Source organism: Canis lupus, chromosome 35 (assembly GCF_011100685.1).
Source record: "Canis lupus familiaris isolate Mischka breed German Shepherd chromosome 35, alternate assembly UU_Cfam_GSD_1.0, whole genome shotgun sequence".
Taxonomy (NCBI): Eukaryota; Metazoa; Chordata; class Mammalia; order Carnivora; family Canidae; genus Canis; species Canis lupus.
In genome coordinates this window covers 6,283,490-6,309,976 of record NC_049256.1, presented here as the reverse complement: position 1 = coordinate 6,309,976, position 26,487 = coordinate 6,283,490, and the positions used below count along the sequence as shown (strand labels likewise).

General features: G+C 41.9%; 1 protein-coding gene across 7 annotated transcripts in view; it reads right to left on the bottom strand.

The window, feature by feature from the left end:
- Positions 1 to 26,487, bottom strand: part of CDYL (chromodomain Y like) — a 230,361-nt gene that overhangs the window by 58,238 nt on the left and 145,636 nt on the right. For 4 of the 7 annotated variants that reach the window (XM_038584070.1, XM_038584071.1, XM_038584073.1 and 1 more), the window contains one exon: positions 11,518 to 12,184. In XM_038584070.1, coding sequence (XP_038439998.1) covers positions 11,518 to 12,184 — 667 coding nt within the window. Of the gene's footprint in view, positions 1 to 11,517; positions 12,185 to 15,715; positions 15,867 to 26,487 lie in introns of those variants that run through there. The other 3 variants (XM_038584075.1, XM_038584076.1, XM_038584074.1) reach the window with 2 other exon arrangements.

The window sequence follows — 26,487 nt, the reverse complement described above, 5'->3', positions numbered from 1 at the left end:
ATGGGAAATCCTCCTTCGGGAGGTTGGGAGCCTTGGGGAACTTGAGGAAGACACAGCTGTTAGCGCTGCAGGTGTGCTACTACGTTGGGGGCAGATGAGAAAGGGGAAGAAAGCAGTTCAGCCAGGGATCAGGTTACAGGCACAGGCTGCAGGGGCGCAGGGGCTCAGGGGCTGTGGCTTGGGAAGGCAATGAGGAAATGCAGAGAATCCCGCAGTGAGGTTATTTCCATCTCACAATGACCAAGAACTAAGGCACTAGAAAGGCTCTACTGGTCTGAGGCTGAATCTAGTGACACAGCTCTGGCAGTGAATAAATCTGGGTGAGGGGGCCCTACTTATTACCCATAAAGTTGCCTCCTGGATATTGTCATACGGAGCAAAATTATTCACTGGTATTTTTAAAAGATGTTGTGCACCATGAACCTACAGATGTTTTCTTGAGTTTTTCCAGCTCAAAGAATTACGTATCATCCGTGTTTCAAGCTCAAAACTTGCCCTGGCTCTTACTTCCTCAGCAATTTCTCCCAACCACCCCCACAAACCTCGTCTCTTTTTCACACGTACCCTTTTGGGAAGACAAACACTAATGATGAAAGTAGAAGTGAAAAAAACTGCTCAGACAACTTCTTCCCTCACAACACAAATGTTAATTAAGCACCTATTATGTGTAAACAATGGGACTAGACAATGCAGAAGATTCTAAAGATTACAACGTTTGCCACAACACTTTCCCATTCTATTATCTAAAGTTTTGTTGAATTTGTCTGTCTGTTCTGGATCTTTCTCTGACTGTCTTCCACCAGATTTTACTTTCTTGGAGATTCCCCTAAGGAATCAGCTCTCCTCTACCTAGCCTAGGCGTCCAAGCCACTGAAGACTCCACTCAAAGCAAAAGCACGTTGGGGAACAGGACTCTTTAGTGTCTTCTTTCCAGAGTTTCCTAATAAACTGACTGGAACATAGCCTTTTCTCCTTTGTAACGAAAAATGCAGCTGGCCTTGAAAAAGGCGATGTACCAAATTAGGAGGAGATAGACACCGTGCTCAGCCCCCTCCAAACACAGGACTCTAACAGCTACCAAGGAGGAAGAGCACACCAAGACACACAAAAATAGAAAATGCAAAGGCGAACACAGAGTTCAAGCTCATGGTGAGCAACATCCAGGTGTACTGGAAGGTCACATACGCTTTGAGACGATTGTTCAATTACTATTCCATATTTAGCACTCACGGTATTCCATAACTTAGGAAAGCACTGTTGGATTTTAAAGGTGCTCAGTAACCTCAGGCCGGTCAACAGCTCAGCCCCCACTTCCACTCCTACCGTGAACAGCCCTGGGGTTTGCTTGGGCAACCAGAGTTTGGATGACGCTGATCTTCTCTCTTGGAACTTCTGGGAGAGTTAAGACTCTTTTCTGCCTGGCTTACTGGGAGGGTTGGGATGCCACCCAGAACTGCGGGCAGCATCCGCCTTCCCTGAAGGATGGGTCCGCCTGAATGCAGCCAAGAGAGCCCAGAGGTGGGGAGAGGGACTGGGGCTGAGAGGGGGGGCTGGGGCTTGGTTACTTTTTAGGCAATGGATCCACCTATGCCTGAGCTTGCTCACCTGAGCCAACAGATGGCATTTTTGTTTGCTTCTCTGTTGAAGCCAATTTGAGTTCGGTTTCACTCAAGAAAGAACAAGTTTCGTCTAATAAAATACTAGCAACACTGAATTAGGCTTGTAAAAAATGCCTTTCGCCAGCCTGACACAAACTGAAGTCAGGAGCAGGCTATAATGTGGACCCTACTGTCTTACGAACTCTGCTGAGTGACTTTTTATCAAATCCCTTTCTCTTTTCCAACCAGGCTCACTTATAAAACATGCATTCTCTGGAAGACGAGGAATGATGTGAAAGGAACTGACAATAAAATCAACAGTATATAGTTGGGATAAGACTGGATGGGCTGTACACTATATACATACGTAGCTGCTCTCACTTCTAAGATATAGGATGTCCTAAGAGGAATATTCTAGAAGACCAGGACCCTGCTAAAGATAACAGCAATAAAAATGGGAATGAAGTAGTAGGGATTTGTTTCTTTTTTTAAAAAATTATTTATTTATTTGAAAGAGAGACAGCGAGCGAACAAGAGAGCCAGAGCACAAGCAGGGGCAGGAGGAAGGGAGAAGCAGACTGCGCTGAGCAGAGAGCCTGACATCAGGACTTGATCCCAGGACCCTGAGATCATGACCTGAGATGCAGGCAGACACTTAACCGATTGGAGCCACCCGGGTGCCCCAAGACAAGTGGGATTTGTAACAGGTGTTCAGCCCCCCGGCAGCAGGTGCCAACCAGAGCAAATATTTCCAAGAAAAGGAATTTCCCTTGAATTGATGACTTGTTTTTATTCTGCCCTTGTGCCAATCAGTTACAAAGTTCAAGAGGAGCAGGAACTGCAGTCAGATTCTTTCCTGACATAGGACCTAACGAACCCAAATTTCTTTTAAATTGTAAGACTCCAAGTTAATAAAATACACTTTGGTATATTCAAACCTGAGCAGGAACCATAAAATCAATGCAAATTAATTTGAGGCTTTCTCATTAAACTCTTGTAAATCCCTTAAGGCAGAGACTAGATGGCACTATTCATTCTAACCTCTGGCATGGAAGTATCTGTCCTTGAGTGGGTACTGGGAGAGCCAAAGTTAGTGACCTCTTCTGAAATGCTCCTGTTCAAAGTATGTACTTGGCAGGCCAAACACGTGGAGATTAGCGTGGTCCCTGGGCAAGGATGACGGGCATAATTCAACAAAGTCTTTACATTTTGAAAAACTGCACTACTCTGTCCCCCATCAACAGGCAAGAGAGTATATAAAGGGAATGAACAGAAAAAGAAATGCAAACAATTCTAACCTGTAAAAGCAGAACTTTCACAATTTAAAATTAAAACAAGGAGATACCATCTTCTACTTTAAGTATGTGACAGATATTTAAAAGTTGATTAAGAACAATAGGAAAATGGGCACTCGCCATTTTTATAGCTTGTTTAGAGAGCAATTTGGCAACATCTAGCAAAATCTTAATTACAAGCTTGTACTTTATTCTTGTTTACAGCAGCAAGTCTCCAGCTAACACTCAAACGGGTGGGAGGGGGTGCAGGGTGGATGCATATGCACATGTGTGTATGTACGTATGTGAGTATATAAACACAGACACACGCCTGCGGGAGGGAGAAAGTCAATGAGGCCAAACGCAAACAACTGCAGAGAAAGTGATAAAGTGTACATGTTCTTCTTGTACTGTTTTTGAAACTCTCCATAAATTTGAAATTGCATCCCAAAAGACACAAATCAAGTTTAAAACTTCAAAAGAAGGGGCAGCCCTGGTGGCTCAGTGGTTTAGCGCCGCCTTCAGTCCAGGTCATGATCCTGGAGTTCCGGGATCGAGTCCCACGTCGGGCTCCCTGCGAGGAGCCTGCTTCTCCCTCTGCCTGTGCCTCTCTCTCTCTGTGTGTGTCTCTATTAATAAATAAATAAAACTATAAAAAAAAAAAAACTTCAAGAGAAGTGAGGTAAGAGTTCTGACTCTTAAAACAGAAAGCTAAAAAAAAAATAAATAAATAAATAAAACAGAAAGCTCTCCATGACATGACACATGATGTTAAATGAAAGAGGCAGATACCAGAACAATGTACATAGTACGATTCCATAATAAGAGTGTAAGTATGAAGAAGGTCTGAAATGACACCTGTCAAACTATTAATGTTCCCTCTGGGGGAAGGAATGGTATTCTTAGGGGAGAAGGTAATGGTAAACTTTCCTATTTTGCTCAGTGTACTTCTAAATTACTTGTATAAAAATTCACAGTATTTATAGATTACTTAAGAGGTTTAAGACAGGAGGTGCATTAACATTTCTGCTGTTGCAACATCGATAAAATGTATCCATCCATGTGGAAAAAACTCTTAATGTCTACAGCTGAGATGCTCACACAATGGATGTACCCAGACACAGGCCCTGGGCAGGCAGATGGGAATAACAGACATTGCGATCTGTCACGATGCCCGAGGCCATTACTAGCATCTTAAGGGCAGGGCCTGAGATGCTAAACCAGCAAGTGTCCAGGCCCAAAGGCCAAAGCGCCCCCTGCCGCGAAATACTGACACTAAGTCCCCAGGGAGCAGGCATGTACAATAGAGTCACACCATAAAGAGCCACAAAACATTTTAGAGGAATGAGATAGGGCTATTTGTGTGGATATGAAAACATATCCAAGATCTATCAAAATTAAAAATAAAACCCTAAGTTGTAGAACCGTATGGCAAGTAGGAGCCCACTGATGTATTTATTTTTTTTTTTTATTTTTTATTTTTATAATTATTTTTTTTTTTTTATTTATGATAGTCACAGAGAGAGAGAGAGAGAGAGGCAGAGACACAGGCAGAGGGAGAAGCAGGCTCCATGCACCGGGAGCCCGACGTGGGATTCGATCCCGGGTCTCCAGGATCGTGCCCTGGGCCAAAGGCAGGCGCCAAACCGCTGCGCCACCCAGGGATCCCCCACTGATGTATTTAAAAGTTGTGCATGTTTATAAAATTTCTGGAAGGAATAGACTGTTAACAGCAGTTTTTTCTCTCTGGAGAGAAGGAGGAGGAGGTGGGTCCTGGAGGGGTGCTTCTATTTTTCTTTTTTCTTTGAGATGTTTTAATTATTTTATAATGCTTTCCTGTCATTAAAAATTTCTAATTATAAATATTTATTAAGATAAATTACAAAAGCCTGAAGACAGTTTTAAATCAAGCTATACGAAGGCTAAGCAACCTCATGAGAGAATAGGATCTAACTATAAGAATCTAAAATATGCTATAAACAGAAGAAATTTGTAGCGTTTTTTAATTTATTTCCCATCTTGCTGTATAAAACCAAATTTAAAATAAAGCATGGTACGGGGGGGGGGTCGTTGCTGCACTTTGGCGAGTAGCAGAGCCACGTGGGGGTCCTGGGAAACAGGTGGCTGGGCCCAGCAGACATTCCAATCCAGGAGGCGAGAGGGGGGCTTGGGCACGTGCATTTCTAACAGGCCCCCAGATGCCACTGCGGCACCTGCTCTTGGCATCAGGCTTTGAGAATTGCTGGTATAGGAAAAAATACCCAAGAGAGTGGAAACAAAAAGAGAAAACCAAACAATCCCAAAAGCTCTGAAACAGGTTCATTGGGTTACCCCTCCCCAAGTCCTAATCACCTCTGAACAACACCATCAGACCCTGGAAGTTAAGGGGGCGAGGGGGTCTCTGGCAGCAGCCCCTGGGCTGCTCCTGCTGGGATGTGTGTTGGCCAAGAGCTGGCTGGGCTTCTGTCCTAAATTTCTTAGGCCAGTGGAACTTGTTACTGTATTTAATTCATTTTTACATAAGATAAGAGATATGGTTACAAGAGGTGAGCTGAGGCCTCAAGGGAAACGATGTCTAATGCTCTGGAAAGGCTCTAAGTGAAAATAACTGTCAAGTCAGGTATAAGTGAGAAAATGGGAAAAATGAAAAAATCCCAGGACTGTGGACCCAAGACAATATAAGCACCGACGTTTCTGCTCCACGTCAATGAAATCCAAACTGGCAATAGTAGATGATGCGTTATGGATGCACTTCCCATACAACTGAACTCCGATCAACAGATCCATTCCCAAGGAAAAGGGCTCGATTCACCAAACAAGTGGCAAATCAAAGTACTCCTTTATTTAAAGGCATGGGCTTTAAATCAATGGCAAAGAGCTGCATATTTTTAGCTTTTACAATGAAATGATTATGGTTTTATGTTCTCAAAGATTCCTGGAGGTGGCCAACTCTTGACACTAACAGATGGCTGGCTGCTGCTGGACAAGAGCATCTTCCGTAAGAACTTTGTGCCTAAAACACCACTAGATGCTTGAGTACAGGGAGTTCTGAGCCCACTGGGATCCCCTCAAGGAAGAAGGAACAACTGTGTCTGGCTACCACATCCTTCTGCCCGAAGTACCTAGTAAAATGTTTTGTGGGGTGGGGAGTTGCACATCTCCTTGCCTCAAAACTTTACTTGGTTCAATTTTAGCTTCTATAATCTGCATATGAATAAGGTTTTTTTTCCCCCCCTGCAAAAAGCTTTATGAATAAGTAGGTTTGTACCTTGTGAGATAAGTGGAACTATCTACCATGGAATCCATTTACAAGAGGCTCCGGTAAATGTTGGTTTCCAAAGTCTTTTGTAATCAAACCCTCACTGACATGGTCAATTGACTACTTGTTAGGCACAGCTTCGACTGTCCTCTCTTGCCGTCTCCTGTTGAGGTCTGCTCAGTGGCTTCTGCGACTGGTCTCCTGATTTCTTAACTTTCCCTGGAGTTAATTCTAATCTCGGCATATAAATTGTAAATGGCCCTAGGGGACTGTGGGTCTCTTCTTTGGGTGGAGCTACTGATTTGGAACATCAGCTTCCCTGATAATGATAGAGAAGGGAGGTAGATCATCAGCTTCATATTCTTATTTGGGGGAATTTACACTCCAGCTCCTCAGAAGAAGCCAAATCTTCTGAACAAGTTCTCCTGGGAGCCTTTCTTGGATGGAAATGCTCATGGGATGAAAGACTTGTGGGTAAGTTAAGGTACTTCTTCACTTTCTTCCTGAATTTTCTGGCTTTTGACTTAATAGCAGCAACCCCATGCAGTAACACTGATTGGGTTTAGACCTTTTTTTTTTTTTTTTAAAGTGTGTTAGCAGTGTTTTCTCAAATGTCATACTTTGTCAAACGAACAATTATATATATTTTTTTAAATCTTTTTTTTAATTTTTATTTATTTATGATAGTCACAGAGAGAGAGAGAGAGGCAGAGACATAGGCAGAGGGAGAAGCAGGCTCCATGCACCAGGAGCCTGACGTGGGATTCGATCCCGGGTCTCCAGGATCGCGCCCTGGGCCAAAGGCAGGCGCCAAACCGCTGCACCACCCAGGGATCCCCGAACAATTATATATTTGAATTCACAAAAGAATAAACTAACAATAAGACAGCTTTAAAAAACAATTGCTTCTTTTGTAGGATTAATTTGTTAGGCAATTAAAAGAGCAAGAAAATAGTATCATTAGCTTATTGATAAAGAACAGTAGAGGGGCAGCTCGAGTGGCTCAGTGGTTTAGCGTCGCCTGCAGCCCAGAGCCTGATTCTGGAGACCTGGGATCAAGTCCCACGTTGGGCTCCTTGCATGGAGCCTGTTTCTCCCTCTGCCTGTGTCTCTGCCTCTCTCTCTGTGTGTCTCATGAATACATAAATAAAATCTTAAAAAAAAAAAAAAAAAAAAAAGAACAGTAGAAAAAGAGACAGTGACATGGCCTAAACTTTAAAATTTTTCATATTTCTAAAAGGAAGCAATATAGTCATCTTTTAAATCTTTGTTTCATATTTAAAACAGTTACAAACCAAATATACATATGGTTATTCTGTAAAAGCAATCCTGTGTGTTAAAATTCTCCAGAAACATTTACTCTTTTGGTTAACAGATATTTAAATATCTGTTGTGTTTGGTGGCAAAAATATCCTTCATACACACGATTAATGCTTTGAATAAGATGACTCATTTCCCAGTGACTTCATGAGTATCTGCTTCAATTTTCATGAGTATCTGCTTCAATTAGTTTTAGAAAAACAAATCAGTTTTCTATGTAGCCCTAAAATTAATGTGGAAAGTAAAAACAAACAACTACTTTAAGAAATTATGAGTATGGACCAACAACCTGACACAGCTTCAGTACTGCTCTCAGAAAAGAAATGCCCTGAGGGCTAGTAATCGGTTTTCTAGAATGTTCCTGTACTTCTGCCCTCCATACCTTGTCATCTCAATAGCATTTCTTCCCTCACATTCAGTGTGACCCAGCTATAGGGATCACTACAAAGAACTCACTACAGCCCCTGTCTTCAGTGAGCACCCCTTCTATTGGAATCATTCCCTCCACAAACATTGGCAGAGCATCTACAACACACAGGTCCTCTCTGGACATGGTAGGATTTAGCACTGGCAAGATGTCATCCCTTCTTGGAACTTACTTTCCAGAGGAGAGAACAAAAGCATCTTTCTGTATACAAAGAAAAGGATGAGGAGAAGCAAAGGCTCTAATCCTCTGAAGCATCTGCCTGTAGACAGCCATATATTGTCTAAGACACCATTTGCTTTTGCTGTCATATTTTGTTCAGAAAGGAAACCCCAATGGGAGGCTCCAGAGGGAAGAAGATGGTTCTTTCCCCCTCTTCATCTGAAGCCTGATTTGATAGATCATGGCCATGTCACTTATCACTGTCCTAAAAACCTTCCCCAGTGGCTTCTATTCTTCCTTTCATCTAAGTGGAGAGTGTATTCTCAACAGCATATAGGACTCCCAGCCAGGAGAAGAAGGAGGTCACAAGGGCCTTGCAAATACAGTGTTACTCTCACCCCAACCAATCTAACTCCACAGAGCAAGATAAAATAATTTAAGATTTTATGCTCACATATCTCTGGTGGTTTTAACCAAAGCCACCTTTATAGGGACATTTAAAAATAGTTCAAAATGGGAAGAGTAATGAAAAAGGAAGGCACTAATTCCTTCTTTAAACAGAAGTCACTATCCTTTTATAGGAAACTGAAGGCTTTGCAGAGGAAAGCCAAGCCTGTGTAAGTGTGCTCAAGAGAAGTATGGGAACTTTAGGGTCAAAGAAGTTCCAAAAATCAAGCCCCACATGTCCCATAGAAGCTGCACGGACATACCACCTCTGTGGACATGGGGAACCACAGGTCTTCTGAAGCCCTTCGTGTCCTCTTACTTCCCAAAAATACTGTCCTAGAAGCGTGACCTTCTAGAGTAAGGATTAGCAAACTTTTCTGTGAAGAGCCAGACTGAAAGAACTCTTTCAGCTTTGCAGGCTATACAGCCTCTGTCATAATGATTCAACACTGTTGAGAGTTTAATGAGAAAGCAGCCACAGACCATGAGTGAATGAATGAATGTGTCTGGGTTCCAATCAAACTTTATTTATGCAGGGGACCCTGGGTAGCTCAGTAGGTTAAGTGTCTGACTCTTGATTTATGCTCAGGTCATGATCTCAGGGCTGCGGGATGGAAACCTGTGTTGGGCTCCGTGCTAGGCATGGAGCCTGCTTGAGATTCTCTCTCCTTTTGCCCTTCCCCCCAATCTCTCTACCTCTCTCTCTCTCTCTCTCCAAAACTAAAGAAAAAACAATCTTTCTCTCTCTCTCCCCTTCTCTAAAAACCAAAGCAACCACCCCCTACACACACAAACATGGACACAGAAATTTGGATTTCTTATATTTTCAATATGTCATTAAATACTATTCCTCTTGATTTTTTTCAAGCATTAGAAAACATCAAAACCATTTTTGGCTTGCAAGCCATACACTACAGATGATGGGGTAGGTTTAGCCAATGGGCCGGTTTGCCAACACCTGCCCCAGAGTCAGCAGATGCCTAGCCCTTACCTGCTGCACCACAGCCCAGGGGAGTGCCCAGCCCTGAATAATTAATCAAGAAGTAAATGCTCCTTGTCTAGTGAAGGTAGCAAGCAAAGGTGAGAACATGGGAGTAGGAAGAAAGAAACGTGTTCTGACTCCATCTCTGCCTTCAGTTCTCTCTGAACATCAGTCTCTGTGGACTTGAGTTCCCGCTCCATGAAACAGAGCATACGGTTAGATGGCTGATAAAGTCTCTTCTGCTCTGAACCTCTATAATCCTTCATTTACGACAAGTTAAAAAGAAAACCGTATCTATGAGCAGGCCAACAATTCGGGAAGTCAACTAGGTAAACAAGCTCACACAAGTCCCAAGTAAGGCTGAAACTTTTAGAGTGGAAGAAAAGCAGCATTTGGGGTAAAGCGTGTTATCTGAAAGACACTAGCCAGATGGCAATTTACTGTCCAAAGGGATGCCCCAGATTTCTGGATCCATCCATTCTTCACTACCACACAAAGGTCTAAGCCAAAACTCACTGATACACCACAGTGAGTTGGGTTGGGCAGCATCTCAGGTAAACATTTCTCCTTTAGGGAAACAGCTCCTCCCCTCCAAACCAACACCATTTTATTTTATCTTACTCTACTAAGGGTGAGTTACAGAAACACAGAGAAAGATACAATTACAATACTGCAATACACAGGACGTGGACAGCATATGAGGCCAAAGGACACAGAGCCAGAAGGCAGAGGGGCAGTCCCACAGGTGACCGAGGAGCAGGGGAGACGTGATGCTTCTGGCAGAGAACGGCAGGAGTGCTGACATAGAGGCAGCTGAGAGAGGTGAGGGCCAAGCAGAGACCTAGGAGCACACCTGTTAACTAAAGCAATGGTGGCATGATCAGACTGGTGACGGGGGGGGGGGGGGGGGGCTCCTCCCGTCCAACAACTATAGTAAATGGCCAGGAACCATCAAGAGGCAGGAATCAGGGAGACCAATGTGAAAGCTATGGCAGGTAAGAAATGATCAGGGCCTAAAGTGAGGCAAAGCTAGCTAGTTTCTCTATATTAAAGAAACCCATAACAGAATTCTATAAAAATCAGTGGCCAGCCAAGACATGGGGACAGTAAAGCTAATCCCAGCTGGGCAGTCTTTGGAGCTGGGTCATAAAACAACCAACTAAGCTGCAGAATCCAGGAGCAGGAGCAGAAAATACCATCCCTGCTGAGTGGACTCCTGTTCTGAAAAAAGGACACTGTGATCTGAACAGATGATAGATTACAGAGAAGCAAATGAAAAGTTCTATTAGGTGAATGGTACCTTCACTTGAAAGGCATTTCTGGTTATTTAAAGGGGTTGGCCAAATAAGGCTCATGACTTCTAACCTATACTGGTCACACTTAGAAAATTCAGACTCCGTGTCTAAGATGTATAAAGGTTCTCAAAGAAACCTGCTAGGAAGCTAAATACCAAGCGTGGTGCGCCTGGGGGGCCCAGTCAGTTAAGGGTGTGCCTTCGGCTCAGGTCATGATCCGGGGTCCTGGGATGGAGCCCCACGTCGGGCTCCCTGCTACCCTCCCTTCCATCGGATTCCGCTTCTCCCTCTCCCTGCTTGTGCTCTCACTTGCTCTCTCTCAAAGAAATAAATAAAATCTTAAAAAAGAAAAGAAAAGAAAAGAGAAAAGAAGAGAAAAAAAAAGAAGAGAAAAAAAAAAGAAAAGAAAAGAAAAGAAAAAGAAAAGAAAAGAAAAGAAAGAGAAGAAAAGAAAAAAGAAAACAGAAAAATCCCAAGCGTAACCGATTTAGAGTGAGGAGACACTGTTCAAAGCAGGCTGATGCGGCGGGACAGTTTGCGGACACGAGTCAACAGAGACAGCTAGCGCTGACTTAGGAGAGAAATGGCAAAGTCTTCAAGGAAAGGCAGAGGCTGTACCAGCTCGGAGCTTCTAGAGCAGGCCCAACGCGGCAGCAGGGGTGCCAGTGCACCTTGAGGACATCGCCGGCACGTGGAGCCACGGCCCGTGGCCACGGATGGGGACGCTGCCGCTGAGCAGCTCACCTGGACACTCACCTTTTCCGTTGACAGCTAATCCCGTGGCCATGGCTGCAGTCACGGGCCCAGACACCTGAGGCACTAATGAGTGTATCCGGGGCCTGCTCCCCATCCTAGCTCGCTCTGCACCAGGGCCCAATAAAGCTCCGACTGGCTTTTCGGCTGCCACTTCGGGGGCCACCGTGTCCTCCTGACCCTGTTCGACGGGGTCCAGTTTCTCGGGGCTCTCACTCTGAAAGCCGTCCACTGCGGTCCTGCTCTTAATGGGGCTCTTAGGCACAAGGATCTTTATACCTGATTTTGCTAGGTCCATGTTCTTCCGGGTTGAGAGAGATGGAGCTGTGTTTTTCCTGAACTTCTGGCTGGCAGCAAATAACTGACTGTTTTTGGACTCGTGGTCTTTGCCGATCACAAGCGATTTAGGAGAGGTCTTGGAAAAGTTGCTGTTGGTGGATCTGGAGATCTGTTTCCTGGCATTGTTTGGGGATGTCCTGTTTGTTCTGGTTAGTGTGCTCTCTCTCTGCTTTTCGGTGTGGCGTCTGTTGAAGTCGTGAATGTACTCCTCACAGTTCACAAGGTGCTGTTCTGGTTCCCAGGTGTCGTCCTCACTGTCATAGCCCTTCCACCGAACCAGATATTCGGTCTTCCCTTTTTTGTTTTTCCTTTTGTCAACGATCCTTTCAACCTGTTCATACACAGAAAAGAAAGAGGTGTCAACGTATTGTCTGGAAAAAAAGAGGCAAGTTTCATAAAGAAGCATCAAAAATAATAAAAACCGCAACAGGTACGGAGAATGACCTCTCTCCTCAGCCGAATCATCTGAAAAGAGAACAGGAACGGAACACTGGGGATTTTAGCAATTTCTGTGAAATTAAGTCAGACGAAATGCTAAAATTTTATGCCCAGATCACATGGATGCACACTGGGGAGCTTACTTTCCTGTGCTTCAAAGGGGGCTCTGTTTTTACCTCCGCCCCTGACCACCCGAGTTGGTTCTCAGTTCCAGCTGGAACAGACTAGTCATCTACAGTCTTCTGCGTGGTCATGCTTAGGGTACCAACGGCAGGTCCTCAAGCACCAGCTTGGCTGAGGTAAACAGCTATGCAGGGCTCGGAGTCTTCTGAGGTGTGCAACTGGCTCACTGAAGGAACATGGTCAGTATTGCAAGTATTATTTACTCGGTTAAAGCCGAGAGAGGTCCATAGAATTCATGATGTTGTATCAATAACAAAATGGCAAGTTATTCACCTCCAAATCTTGGTTTGAACTAATTTTGGGCTAATGTCTTTAAAGAAGATGCTGCTAATCTTTGAATTTGGTGATCAGTACATCCAGTGGCTAATTTATGAATTTACACAAATTTACGAATTTGTCATGAAAGATAGTTATAACTGCGACAAATTCTAGTACCTTCACGTTCTTAAGTGTAAATGGGAGATATCTGATGACTCAAGTGAACAAAATATATTTGACCTAATATTCGGCGTGTAGTTGGGAAAATGCTTAGAATCTACTGGAACCTCTCTATAGTTAACGTAAACACGATCAGCCTGCTTCCCCTGCGGCAGCGTGCACCTCTCTGTACCTTATAGGGAGAGGCCCACAGCCATAGAGCAGCTCTTTAATTAAGGATGCAAAGTCAAAGTCCATCAATTACCAAGAACATCAATAAATTTCTGGCAAAGCTACAGGTCAGGTAGGATGACATAATGGTATGCCTAGTTCTCCAACAGTCCAAAGTAACAGAGGCTAATTTGGAATACAACAATAGACACTTTTGGAGAAAGAGAGAATACCTTACCCCATCATTTTCCCTTTTCAAAATCCACCCCCTTAAACAAACAAACAAACAAACAAACAAACAAACAAACAAACAAAAAACCAAAAACAACTCTCCAATATGTCTAGCTGGGATATAGGGAATTAAAGCCCTTAACTATAGAAAAGCCTAAAGTAAATATACATTATGGCTTCTGTGCAAAAAGGTAAAGAAAGGACTTGTATCAGTAGGTGGCAGGTTTCATGCCTAACAGATCTCTACAGAGATAACTAATAATCTTTCTAGATTATTAACTAACAACTAACGTTGGATCTGCATATGTAAGTCCACACAGTCCATAATGTGGCACTGAAAGCTTTGATAGTGATTTTTCTCCCTGCTCCTTTGCTTGTGAAAAATTACATATAAAGACTTATTTCTAGAAAATTCCATGTGAATCAATTTTACAGCAGAAATAGTTTAGAAGTGTTAAAGACAAGGAGTAAAGGGATGATCTCTCAAGAGAAAGCTGCATTGTAATCTTATTTTTTTTCTACCTCAATTTCCATTCCAGAAGCATGAGGTACAGTTGATCCTTGAACTACATGGGAGGTAGGGGCACCGACCCCCACCTCAAGGCAGTAAACAAAAAATAAATCTGCATATAACTTTTGACTCCTCTCAAAACAACTAATAATAGCTTACTACTGACTGGAAGCGTTACCGATGATAACATACACAATTGATTAACACATATTTTGTACATACTGACATACTGTATTCTTATGATAAAGTAAGGTAGAGAAAAGAAAATGTTACTAAGAAAGTCTTAAGTATGAGAAGATACATTTAGAGTACTGCACTGTATTTATCAGAAAAAATCTGCTACAAGAGGACTCATGTAGTTCAAACCTATGTTGTCCAAGAGTCAACTAAACCACACTTTCCGTCTTCCATTTTCTTAAAGCTGAAGGGGAATCTAGTAAAGTGAGATGAGATTCTTGCTCCTCCTCTCCTCGTATCACTGGTGTTTTCCTCTAGGGCCAGAACCCATGGGAACCTTCACTTGGCAGCCCCCCACCAGGCCTGTCCCTCTCTGTCAGAGCTGTGGTGGTGCATATGCTGTGTTTCATGTATACTCAGTGGCCAGACTTTGTGTAGACATGGGAGGCGGGCAGAAATGGGGGACACATTAGATTGGGGGTTGGCAAACTTTAGGGACACATGAGCCATATGGGCTCCCAACCACTGAACTCTGGTCACTGCAGCACAAAAACAGCCACAAACAACATGTAAATGACAAGACACTAAAAACAACACAGTTCTATTCATGGACCCTAAAATTAGTTTTATAAATCTACTTATATCATGAGATATTAAGCTTTTGATTGTTTCTCAAGTATTGAAAAAGGTAAACACCATTCTTTGAGCTAACCTGTAGGCCACAGTTTGCCGACCCCCGCAGGAGACTGTGAGGAAGCAACTGGACATATGACATTCAGGTTGCAGACTTGCTGTCCTACTAATTCTCATGGGGAACATGGTTTGCAAACTAACAAGACACATATGGCGGATAAGGAGCCAGCAACCATACCTTTCAAGTGGCAGGTCTACAAAAGTCACTCCGGGCACTAGACGCAGAGTAGGGTTTAAGGCCAATGACCACAGTCCTCTGATACCAACCTCAGACTAAACTGGGTACATGACACCCTCTCTCCACCAGCCAAGGACACACGTTCTTCTTCCCCCTTTGAAAGCTTAAAGGTAAAGTCCTGTTGATTCCTGGGGCTAAAATAAATTAGTTTCCCACAAAAAGGCATCACCCGATTCAAAAAAATTTTACTGTAATAATAAGACTAAAATTATTTCCAGAGCACTTTTATGGTGCTAAGGGAGGAAAACCTTGATCATAAGAGAAACACGTGAATAAATCTTCCGTCAGGTTTTCAGTCCCTTCCCCTGGAATTCTTCCTCTCCCTGCTAACATCGCTGTTTCTACAAACTAGTGTCAGTGAACAGTCTTTTTAAAGTATATCCACGGGTATCGCCCTTTGGTTATAGAATCTCAATGCAAAGAATTTTATAAAAAACAAACTTCAGAAATATAGAACTGCAGACAAGTTCTCCTAAGATTCTTAAAAGCCAAGACAAAATGAAGAAAGGAAGGCACGAAAATCTCATCCAAATTACCTAGATGTTCTGCTATGTTACCCACAATCAGATGTATAGTAAAATTCTGGCGAATCCAAATCACAACAGCCTTGACTACAGGTGGCAAACACAGTAAGCTGATCAAAGTTCTTTTAGTTGGGATTTCCTTCTAAAACTCAACCTAAAAAGCCAAGATGTGACACAAGTCAAACAAGGCTTTCCTTAACATTACAAAGTCCTCTGATGTTTGTGGAGCAGTGAAATTAGTCAAAAGATAATTCCAAACACCTAATCCGCCTCACTTACCTCAGAGCACATCCTGGTATCTGTGGCTCTGGGAATGTGCTGAAACGTGCCACAGAGCGGCAGAAGCCAGGACAGGATGGACAAAGGTTCCTTAACACAGAAACAAAAACCCACAGAGAAGCCCAAACTGGGTAAAGAGCTCAGGAAGAGCTGGAAGAAAGATTAACTCTGCAATTGTTACAATTAAATGCCAAACAGCCTAGAAATTGTATCAGGGCAAGGCTTGCAAATATATCAGCTTATAAGAAAAGACCAAAGTTGCAAAAAACTCACAGTAGGAAAAGTTTGGCACATTGTATCATCATCGATAACCTTGTCAGCTAGATGCTGCTTGCTAATACTTGCTGTGATTCCTCCCAGCCAGAACAGTGGGAGCCGGCTGCCAAGATAACTTTGAAACCACAAGAAAGGCTGAAAGCTTTTTCTCAGATTTGGGTCTTACACCAATGGCTGGAACATTTGGGACCAGAGAGCATTGCTATGGAAAAAATGAATAAACAAAACCCCTGCTTTTATCAAAGAATTCTAGTGGATCTGTAGAAAGCAACAGCTCTTTATATAAAGAAGATGTGTTTCACCAGCCATTTAAAAGTTGTGTTTACTATTAAGAACAGGAAAAGTTGCCTGAATTACTAGGAACATTTGTTAACTATTAAAAACACAGGCAGACAGTTCCCTTGCAAGAAGTAAAGGAATAATATAGACATAGGTATTTGACAACAATGTAAAGAAACCAAAAGCCGGTAGAAATGGGGTCGGGGTGGGGGGTGGGGGAAGTGGACCCTTCAAACAAGGAAGCTCAAAGGCTTCTGCACTCCCCAATCTGCAGCTGGGAGGACTCATGCAGAGTGCAGTCTTCCAGGCCTCGGGAGTCAGAAGGCAGAGTCAGGAGTTGAGAGAGTGCTAGAAATCCAGTGGAGGTCTGACAGGAGGGCCCCACAGAAGGAGGAGCCCCCTGAAACAACATTACAAACCCTCTCAAATTTCAGGCAGACTCCTCAACTACAATAGACTGGTGGAAAACAACAATTGGTGTGTTGGGGGCACCCAGGTCCACCTCCAGGTTTGAGGATTCACTAGGAGGACTCACAGGACTTGGCATACAGTCTCACTCGTGGCTATGATTTAACACAGTGCAAGGACACTCAGCAAGATGAGCCAAGGGAAAAACATGTGGGAGAAAGTCCGAGGGAAACTGAGCACAAGCTTGCAAGGGTCCTTTCCCGGGGGAGTCACACAGGATGTGCTTCATTCCTCCAGCAACAAGTTGTCACCAACACATGGAAAATGCTGTGTATCAGAGCTCATTAAATACTTCCTGCCTAGGAGTTTTTATTGGGGGCTGGCCACAGAGGCATCCTCTGCCTAGCATGTATCAAAATTCCAGAATCTTGGGAGGAAAGCAGGTGTTCAGCATGAATCATACCAATGGACATCATAGTCAAACCTAAACAAACCAAGATAAGGGTAACGTCAACTAGCCAGCGGGTAGAGGATGGGAGAAGACTTATAGACGGGGCCAAAACAATGGGGGACAGGAGACAAAGGAAACATATTTAAAGCACTGAAGGAAGGACCTGTCAACTCAGAATTCTTTATTAAAAAGAAAAAAAAGCTTCAAAAGCAAAGGTGGAGTTCCAATTCAGGGATGGCGGTAAAAATAAGGAGCTCTATAAACACATTCCTCAATCAAATAAGCAAAGCTGGTAAAAACTATTACCAAAAAAAAAAAAAAAAAAATATCACAAAACCCTAAAGTCTCTGGAAATTGTCCTAAGGCCATAGAGCAAACGAAGGAACATTTATTCAAGAAAGTCTGTTAACACTCAATAAGAACAGAGAGTTTATGATATCTGAGCCAAGACCTACTTCTTTCCCCACCCACCCTCAGTTCATTCAGTATGACAGAAGCTCATTCTGAGTAAAGCCAAGAATACAGGCTCGCTCTCCCCTCTCTCAGCTCCCAATCAAAGCTCATCAAATGTCGCCAGGAGAGACAGGCTACCAACATTTCTAAGCTTCCACTCAGAGTAGAAGAGGTAAAAACCACTGATTAGTATGGCTGAGAGATCAGGGGCTCATTTCCTCTAGCTGACCTCTATTCATAAGGAGGTTCTATCCCAGGGGGACAGGGCAAAAATATTGGGGACTGTGACCAATTCTGCCCTGAGTCATTCCTAGGGGAGAGGTTTTATGTTGGCAGAGGCAAGGCAGAGAATTATCAAAGGCTACCAGTCCACTCAGCACCCAGACTAGTGGTTCAGACGGTTTGCCCTGGGGGAGAGGTAATCCATAAGAAAAGAAAACTGTTCCCCCTCCAAATAACTGACTTTGTTTGAGACAGAGTAGGGGTTAAGTTTAAACCTAAGGATGCTCTTGAAAATGATAATGAAGACAACAAACTAAACCCTAACTCATCTAGTCACCAGGAAAGCCAGCTAAGAGCCCTCCTAGGATAAGAACAAACCTCAGACTGGTCTCAGAACTACCTTTATCCAAATTTACCTGGATCAGACTGCTGAGCAATTAATGCACCAGACATTGTAAAAAAACAAAAAAAACAAAAAACAAAAAACAAAACAAGAGAGTGGTCAACCAGTCATCAGTGGAGTCTTAACAGGCTAGGTGTAATACCAAATAAAGTTAGCAGCTTACAGGACCAGGGAAGGAGAGAGCCAAAGAGAGCTCTATGAAATCACTATTATTCCAGGACTGTTCAAGACTGTGCCCACTGAGGAGTCCATGGAAGTCTTCGTAGAGTAGGGTAATAGATTTCACTAAAATAATATAGTCGGTCACAAAACAAACCACCAAGCAAATAACAACAAATGGCCCACACATCAGGGGGAAAGCAGGCAACAGGAACTGCTGGTGAAAGGGAGAGATACCAGGTACAGCAAACAAAGACTTCAAATAAGGACACCATGCTTAGAGAAGTAAAGTATGAAGACAGTATCACCTTAAACAAAGAATATTGTTAATGAGCTAGAAATGCAAAAAAAGAACCAAAGGCAAATTCATGTACAATGACTAAAATAAAAAAACTTTTTTTTCCTTTTTTCTTTTCTTTTTTTAAAAGGCAGGGGGCTGGGGCAGAGGGAGAGAGAGAATCTTAAGCAGGCTTCCATGACTTGAGCTGAAACCAAGGGTCAGACGCTCAACCAACTGAGCCACCCAGGCATCCCGAAAAGGAAAAACTTTTTAATTATGGGTGCTCGACAGACCTGAATTGGCAGAAGAATCAATCGACTTGAAAAAAAAAGATGGATGGAAATTATGCAAAGAAGAATACAGAACAAACAAAATAAACGGAACCAAAAAGAGACATGCATCTGCACACCAACATATGTGCTAATGGGGAGCACGAGGAGAGGAAGGAGCAGAAAAGTGTTCGAAAAAAATGGGTGACAACATCCCAAGTTTAGGATAAATGCAGAGATCTAGAAATACATGTTATAGTCAAAATACTGAAAGTCAGGGCAAAGAGAAAACCTAGAAGCAGCAGGAGGGATACAACTGCTCAGTTACAAGGGAATTCTAATAAGGTTAATAGCTAACTTCTTATCAGAAATCATGGAGGAAAGAGGCAGTGGGACAACATTCAAGGTACTACACGAAAACAACGCCAGCTAAGAATCTGATTCAATCCAGCAATGCTATCCTTCAGAAATGAAAACAGAAAAGGGGGGACACCTGGGTGGTTCAGCGGTTGAGCATCTGCCTTCAGCTCAGGTCATGATCCTGGAGTCCCAGGAATGAGTCCCACATCAGACTCCCTACAGGGAACCTGCTTCTCCCTCTGCCTCTGCCTCTCTCTGTGTGTCTCTCTTGAATAAAAAAACAAAAAACAAAAAACCAAAAAAACAGAAAAGTTTTTCTGTGTGGTTCCAACTGTACAACAATTCTGGAAAAGGTAAAACTGTAGAGACTGTAAAAAGGTCAGTTAGTGTGGACAGAGGAACGAACAGGTGAAACCAGAAGAGTTTTACAGCAGTGAAATTATTCTCTATGATCCTAGAATGGTAGATAAATGTCATTACAGATTTATCAAAACCCAGTGCATGTACAAGGCCAAGAGTGAACCCTAACGTAAACTGTAGACTGGGTGTGATATGGCTGGTCAGTGCAGGTTCATTGACTGTGACAATGGCACCACTCTGGTCAGGGATGACCATGACGTGGGGCAGACCCGTTCATGTGTAGGGGCAGGAAGTATATGGGAACAGTCTGTTCTTTCTGCTCAATTTTGCCGTGAATCTTAAAACTGCTCTAAAATAAAAGTCTACAAACCACTTCCTCACCCAAAATGAAAACAAAATAAAGATACTCCCAGATAAATAAAAATAAAATTTGTTGTTAGCAGACCTGCTTTGCAAAAAATACCCATGGAAGTTTTTCAGGCTGTAAACAGATATAAGCCAGAATTCACACACAAAAGCCCAATAAGGACCGGTAGAGATAATTATGTAATTCTTAAAGTTCAAAATGCCCATTTTTCTGCCTTCTTCTTACATAAAGAGCAACTCTATAAAACAACACATATACAGTTGCACTGCTAGATCTACAACATACAGAAATATGTAATTGTTACAAGCATATCTAGTGAGAGCCAAAAAATACACAAAGCTAAGATTGACAGAAGAGTAAGAAGAGAAATGACAATTCAACAGTAAGAGTTGGAGACTTCAACTCCCACATTCAGTAATGGGCAAAATACACAGAAGATCAACAAGGTAACAGAAGTCCAGAACAACACCCAGCAGACATCCAGGGAACACTCTGCTCAACAACAGCACAATGTAATTCCTTTAAGCACACATGGAACATTCCCCAGCAGGGACCATATGCCAGCCCAGAACATGAGCCTCAATAAATCTGAAGATTGAAGTCATACAAAGTCTTATCGCCAATAAAATGGAGTGAAAATGAAAATTAACAGAAAAATTTGAGAAACTTACTAATGTGGGACAAGGAAGAAATCACAAGGGAAATTAGAAAGTCCCTCAAGATAAGTAATACAAAAACACAACACACAGTAATGAGAGGGAAATTTATAGTTGCATATGCCTACATTGAAAAAGAAGAATTTTTTTTTAAAAGATTTTATTTCTTTATTCATGAGACACACAGAGAGAGAGAGAGAGAGAGAGAGAGAGAGAGGAAGAGACACAGGCAGAGGGAGAACCAGGCTCCATACAGGGAGCCCAATGTGGGACTTGATTCCAGGTCTCCAGGATCACACCCTGGGCTGAAGGTGGCACTAAACCGCTGAGTCACCCGGGCTGCCCAAAAAGAATTTTTTAAAAAGGATTTTATTTATTTATTCATGAGAGAGAGAGAGAGACATAGGCAGAGAGAGAAACAGGTTTCCTGGGGCAGCCTGATCCGGGACTAGACCCCAGGACCCCGGGATCATGACCTGAGCCAAAAGCAGATGCTCAACCAGTGAGCCACCCAGGTGTCCCAAGAAGAAAAATTTAAAATCAATAACCTAACCATCCACCTTAAGACACTGGAAAGGGCATCTGGGTGGCTCAGTCAGTTAAGCGTCAGACTCTTGATTTTTGGCTCAGGTCTCAGGTCCTGGGACTGACTGAGGCAGGCATCATTTCCATGCTCAGCACAGAATCTGTTTGTCCCTCTCCCTCTGTCCCTCCCCATCATGATGGATGGATGGATGGATGGATGGATGGATGGATGGATGGAGAAAGAAAAGAAAAAAGAAAAGAAAAGAAAAGAAAAGAAAAGAAAAGAAAAGAAAAGAAAAGAAAAGAAAAGAAAAGAAAAGAAAAGAAAAGAAAAGAAATAAAATAAAATAGAAAAGAAAAGAAAAAAGAAAAGAAAAGAAAAGAAAAGAAAAGAAAAGAAAAGAAAAGAAAAGAAAAAGAAAGAAAAGATAGACACTGGAAAAAGAGCAAACTAAAGCCAAAGCATGCAAAAAGAAGTAAATAATAAAATTAGAGTAGACATTCATGGAACAAAGAATAAGAAAGCAATATAAAAAAATCAACACAACTAGTTTCCTTGAAAAGATCAACAAATTTACTGAACTTGTTAGGCTAATCAAGAAAAAAGAGAACACTCCAATTATTAAAATGAAAAAGGTAACTACCAAAAGCAGAGAAATAAAAAGAATTCTAATACCGTGAACACCAATTTGGATAACTTACATGAAACGAATAAATTCCAGGAAAGACAGAGACTCATGAAGCAGACTTAAAAAATCTAAATAGACCTATAACAAAAAGATCGAATGTGTAAAAAAACCAAACCAAACCAAAACACAAAACCAACAACAAAAACAAAATGAAACAAAAACTTCCCACAAAGAAAAAGCGCAGGAGGACCAGATTGCTTTTCTGGTGAATTCTACCAAATTTTTAAAGGAAAGATTAAGACCAACTCTTTGAATAATTAGAAGAGAGAACACTTCACAACTCATTCTATGAGGCCAGTATTACCTTGATAACAAAGCCAAGACATAATAAGAAACTAGAGATCAGTATCTTTTACAAATTTAGACACAGAAATCCTCAGCAAAATATGAGCAGTTGAATCCAGCAATATGTAAAAAAAAAAAATCATCATGGTCAGGAAGGATTTATCCCAGGAATTCAAGGTTGACTTAACATCTGAAAACCAATTCATTAATTTAATTTGCTATACATTAATAGGATAAAGAGAAAAAAAAATCACATCTCATTTCAACAGATGAAGAACAAGCACTTGAGAAAATTTAATAGCACTTCACGATAAATTAGAAATAGAAACAGAAGTTTCCTTAACCTGATAAAGGCATCTACAAAAACCATAGAACTAACATCACACACAATGGTGGAAGATTGAATGCTTTCCCCCCTAAGATCAGGAAGACAAGGATGTGTATGTACTCTTGCCATATCTACACGACAATTATACTAGAGCTCTTGCTGGATAATTAGGCAAGAAATAAAAAAGCATCCACACTGAAAAGGAAGAAGTAAAATTATCTCTACTTGCAAATGACATGATACAGAAAAATGGTAAGGAGTCCAATAAAAACTATTAAAACAAACAAGTTCAGCGAGATCGTAGAATACAAAACTAAATTGTATACCAGTATACTGAATTCATTGTATATAGTAGCAATGATCAAACCAAATACGAAATAAAGAAAACAGGTCCATTCAAAATAGCATCAAAAGGAAAAAATACTTAGGGATAAATTCAGCAAAAAAAGGTACTAATCTGTTACATGGAAACATTTAATTTATAAAACATTGTTGAAACAAATTAAAGACCTAATGAAATGGGAAGAAACTGCATGTTCATGGATCAGGATACGTAACAATATTACTATTATTGTATTTCCCAAATTAACCTAAACATTCAATGTAATCCCTAGTAAAATTCCAGATGACTTCTTTGGAGAAAGTGGCACGCTAATCCTAAAATCTTTATGGAATTGCAAGGGACTATATAGCTCTTCAAAAGGAAGAACAATAATCTTAAAAAAAAAAAGTTAGACTCACACTTCTATAGGTCAAAAATTACTACAAATCTATAGTAATTAAAATAGTGTGAAACTGGCATACAGACAGGTATAGAGACCAATGGGATAGAAAAGAGAGCCCAGGGGAGCCTGGGTGACTCAGTTGGTTAAGCGTCTGCCTTCGGCTCAGGTCATGATCTCAGGGTCCTGGGATCTGAGCCCCACATCAGGCTCCCTGCTCAGCGGGGAGTCTCTTTCTCCCTCTCTCTGCTTCCCATTCGTTCTCTCTCTCTCTCCCAAATAAATAAATGAAATCTTAAAAAAAGAGAAAGAGAAAGAGAGAGCGAGAGCCCAGAAATAAGCCCTTGTGTAATGGTTTTGTATAAGTCAAATGGTTTCTACAAAGGTGCCAAGACCGTTCAATGGGGGAAAGAACAGTCCTTGACAAATAATGCTGGCACAGCTAGATATCCCCATGCAAAAGATCAAGTTGGACTCTTACCTCATACCATATGCAAAATTTAACTCAAATGGATCGAAGATTTATTTGTAAGAGTTAAAATTATTAAACTGGATCAGTCAATGATTTCTTAGACATGACACCAAAAGCAAAAGCAACAAAAGAATAAACTGGACATCAAAATGAAACACTTCTGTGCTTCAAAGGACCCCATCAAGAAAGTGAAAAGACAACGCACAAAATAGGACAGAGTTTTTGCAAATTATAACTGGTAAGAGACCTATATTGATACAAAAGGTCTTACACCTCAATAATAAAAAGATAAGCCAGTTTAACAATGACAAAGGATCTGAATAGAGATTTCTCCAAAGAGGATGTACAAATGGGCAGCAGGCACACGAAAAGATGTTCAGCATCATTAGCCAGCAGGGAAATGTGTATCATAACCACAAGGAGACACCACTTCATACTCAATTAGGATGGCTATATAAAAAAGACAAGTGTTGGCAAGTATGTAGAGGAAATGAACCTTATATGCTGCTTGTGGGAATGTAAAATGGGGCAGTCATTTTGTAAAAACAATCTGTCAGATTCCCCCAAAAGTTTTTTTTTTAAAAAAGATTTTATTTATTTATTCATGAGACACACATAGAGAGAGGCAGAGACATAGGCAGAGGGAGAAGCAGACTCCATGCAGGGAGCCCAATGCGGAACTCGATCCCGGGACTCTAGGATCACGCCCTGGGAGGAAGGCAGGCACTAAACCACCGAGCCACCCAGGCACCCCAGATCCCCCAAAAGTTAAATATACAGTTACCATATGACCTAGCGATTTCACTTTTAGGTATCCACCCAAGAGAAAGGAAACTTCTGTCCCCAGCAAAACTTGTATATAAATGTTTATAGCAGCATTATTTGTTAATAGTAAACAGGTACAAACAACCCAAAAGTCCATTAACTGAAGACTAGATAAACCAAATAATACATATGTGTCTACATGAGGGATTAATATTCAGCTGTAAAAAGAAATGAAGTACTTGTCACATACTACAATATGGATAAACCCTGAAAATATTAGGCCAAGTAAAAGAAGCCAGTCACAAGAGGCCATAAATTATATGATTTCATTTCTAAGAAATGTCCAGAACAGGTGATTTTAGAGACAGACAACAAATTAGTGGCTGCTTAGGGCTGGAATGGGGGGCAATGGTGGGGAGAGAAGGCCATGCAGGTGGGCGTATAAGCAGGTGACAGCTAGTGGATATGGGTTTCTTTCTGAAGTGATGAAAATGGTCTAAAATGGACTGTGGTGATGGATGCAACACTGTATAAACCACAGCCAATGAAATGTACAATTTTTTAAAAAAGATTTTATTTATTCATGAGACACACAGAGAGAGAGAGAGAGAGAGAGAAAGAGAGGCAAAGACACAGGCAAAGAGAGAAGCAGGCTCCACGCAGGGAGCCCAACGTGGGACTCGATCCCAGGTCTCCAGGACCACGCCCTGGGCCGAAGGCTGTGCTAAACCTCTGAGCCACCCAGGCTGCCCTGAACTGTACAATTTAAATGGGTGAACTGTTTAGAAGGTGAATTAATCTCATAAAAGCTGTTTAAAGAAAATATTATTTTCAGAGAAAGCAGAGTTGGAAGAATTTTTTGCAACAGACCTCCAATAACTAAGAATTTTTACTGAAATTTTACCTATTTACAATCTGCTGAGTCAGCTTTTGACATTTTCATGGATGCTCTAATGCTTCTCATCAGAGAAGAAATACTCTATTACTGAGAGAGCAAGAGCAATAGCAATTGTCAGAGTATCAGCATTTGGTGGTGCCAGTCATCTGAGCCCCAGTTCCTACAGGGCAATAGAAAGAGGGCCAGGTGACAGCTGCTCATCCAGTAGGCAGGCAAGACAGGAGCGTAACTCTCAGCCTGGGAAACCAAAATCTTTCAACGGTCAGTTAGGATGCCTACCCTTCCTTGATCATCCAAAGCTGTCAGCAAATCTACCCTAAGGTCTGAAAGGAGCCACTGTGTCTCCAAGACTGTTTGCTATACCAATATTATTGAAAAGGGTCTGGGACAAACTCGCAGTCTCTGTTCCCAAGACATAAGGAAATGCAAGAGATCCCTCGAGAACTGTGCACCAACGCTCTCTACCCCTTGTATTCACACTGTCTTGGCTTCTGGCACATTTTCCTAAGTATACCACTCCATCAGCTGCTGTGATCAATCTGACCATTAGAGGCTGGGACCAAATCCATTCAATTTATCTCACACAGCACTTAATTAAAGCTACTATCTGTAGGACTCCAAGCATCAGAATGAGCTACCCGGCGGTCTTGTCTTTAACCAGGCCTCCAGTGTCCTGGACCCAGGTGGCTGAACAAATCCCATAAACAATTAGGATCTATCTCAAAAAGCCACGTGGCTTTCTCCTTAAGTTTCTGAATTGATTTTTCCTCTTGCTCTGGGGCATTAATACAGGTACAACGGGACGCATTAGTAATTGCATAAGCTCTGTCTTCGCCCACAAGGAGGAAATCCAGAGCAATTCTAGCATCCATACAACCCCGGCCAGTGAGCTGAGGCTGACTTGAACATCTTCCAGGGCCAAGGCATTTTTACTGCTCACTTCAGAGAAAGCCAGCAACAAATTTCCTACTACTTTTTCTATGGCTCTCATAGTAGGGCTAACTCTCTGCAGGAAATAGTAAGTCAATTATCCCTCCAGCAATTTGCTCTGAGTAATCAAGAGTAGCCTCATTTTGGAGATCTCCACAGTCTTATGAGGGTTCTATGACCTACTGGCTGCTTTTCTTTAACCACTTCTAAGTCTT